We start from the raw sequence: 1,493 nt of genomic DNA, 5'->3' as shown, positions 1-1,493 counted from the left end.
CAGAATGTCAGAATCTCAGAATCTCAGAATCTCAGAATCTCCAAATCTCAGAATCTCAGAATCTCAGAATCTTTAGAATCTTGGAATCTCAGAATTTCAGAATTCCAGAATCTCAGAATCTCAGAATCTCAGAATCTCAGAATCTCAGAATTTCAGAATCTCAGAATCTCAGAATCTCAGAATCTCAAAAACTCAGAATCTCAGAATCTCAGAATCTCAGAATCTCAGAATCTCAGAATCTCAGAATCTCAGAATCTCAGAATCTCAGAATCTCAGAATCTCCGAATCTCAGAATCTCAGAATCTCAGAATCTTTGAAATCGTGGAATCTCAGAATCTCAGAATTCCAGAATCTCAGAATCTCAGAATTTCAGAATCTCAGAATCTCAGAATCTCAGAATCTCAGAATCTCAGAATCTCAGAATCTCAGAATCTCAGAATCTCAGAATCTCAGAAGCTCAGAATCTCAGAATCTCAGAATTTCAGAATCTCAGAATCTCAGAATCTCAGAATCTCAGAATCTCAGAATCTCAGAATCTCAGAATCTCAGAATCTCAGAATCTCAAAATCTCAGAATCTCAGAATCTCAGAATCTCAGAATCTCAAAATCTCAGAATCTCAGAATCTCAGAATTTCAGAAGTTTGGAATTTTAGATTTTTAGAATTTCAGAAGTTTGGAATTTCAAAATTTCAGAATTTCAGAATCTCAGAATCTCAGAATCTCAGAATCTCAGAATCTCAGAATCTCAGAATCTCAGAATCTCAGAATCTCAGAATTTCAGAAGTTTGGAATTTTACATTTTTAGAATTTCAGAACTTCAGAATTTCAAAATTTCAGAATTTCAGAATTTCAGAATTTTAGAATTTAAGAATTTCAGAACTTCGGAATTTCAGAATTTCGACTATAAGGATATTTGAAAAATGCACATTAAATCTGAAATTCTGAAAATGTCGAAATAAAAGTTTCAGACAAAAAAGTCAGAAGACCTCCCACACGTCATCTGAATGTCCTTTTTCGTGGTGTCTTCACTGACTTCATCAGACATTTTCAGCCATTTTCAGACCGATTTTTTTCCGCTCGACTGATTTAAAAAAAATTATTTCTTGATTGAGAACTTTTATTCTAATTTTTGATGCATCACATATATACACTTTAAAGGTACAGACTCGAAAATTTCAGAAAACTTCAAAAAAAAGCTATACAAAAAATTTATAGTTGCGTCATAACGTAGGAATTTTTGTTGGCCACTGAAGGAGCACCAGAATGAAATTGGGTTTGCTGAAAAATGCAAACTTGCTCTAATGAGAAAAACAAATGGAGTTTTATCAATAGAGCGCACTTACATCCACGACACTTGAGCCAATTGTATTTGGAATGAAAATGCTGGAACCTTTGTGAAAGAGATGAAGAAGGCCGTCTCTGAAAATAGGGAATTTAAGAATTTCAAAAGATTTGTAAAAATAAAAAACATACATTGGCGAGGTTAGAGACGC

At 33.7% G+C, this 1,493-nt stretch overlaps 2 protein-coding genes across 2 annotated transcripts in view; one reads left to right on the top strand and one right to left on the bottom strand.

Annotated features, from left to right (window-relative positions):
• Positions 1–1,493, top strand: part of Cbr-sec-5 — a gene marked incomplete at both ends in the record, with an annotated part of 42,731 nt that overhangs the window by 7,250 nt on the left and 33,988 nt on the right. The gene's annotated exons all lie outside the window — the stretch shown is intronic.
• The window catches only part of Cbr-srd-2, a gene marked incomplete at both ends in the record, with an annotated part of 3,567 nt that continues 3,411 nt past the window's right edge, over positions 1,338–1,493 (bottom strand). Inside the window, one exon of the mRNA XM_002629656.1 lies at positions 1,338–1,419. Coding sequence (XP_002629702.1) covers positions 1,338–1,419 — 82 coding nt within the window. The remainder of the gene's footprint in view (positions 1,420–1,493) is intronic.

Source organism: Caenorhabditis briggsae, assembly GCF_000004555.2.
Source record: "Caenorhabditis briggsae complete genome, chrII, whole genome shotgun sequence".
Taxonomy (NCBI): Eukaryota; Metazoa; Nematoda; class Chromadorea; order Rhabditida; family Rhabditidae; genus Caenorhabditis; species Caenorhabditis briggsae.
The sequence above is the reverse complement of the archived record's forward strand: the minus strand, read 5'-3'. Positions and strand labels throughout refer to the sequence as shown.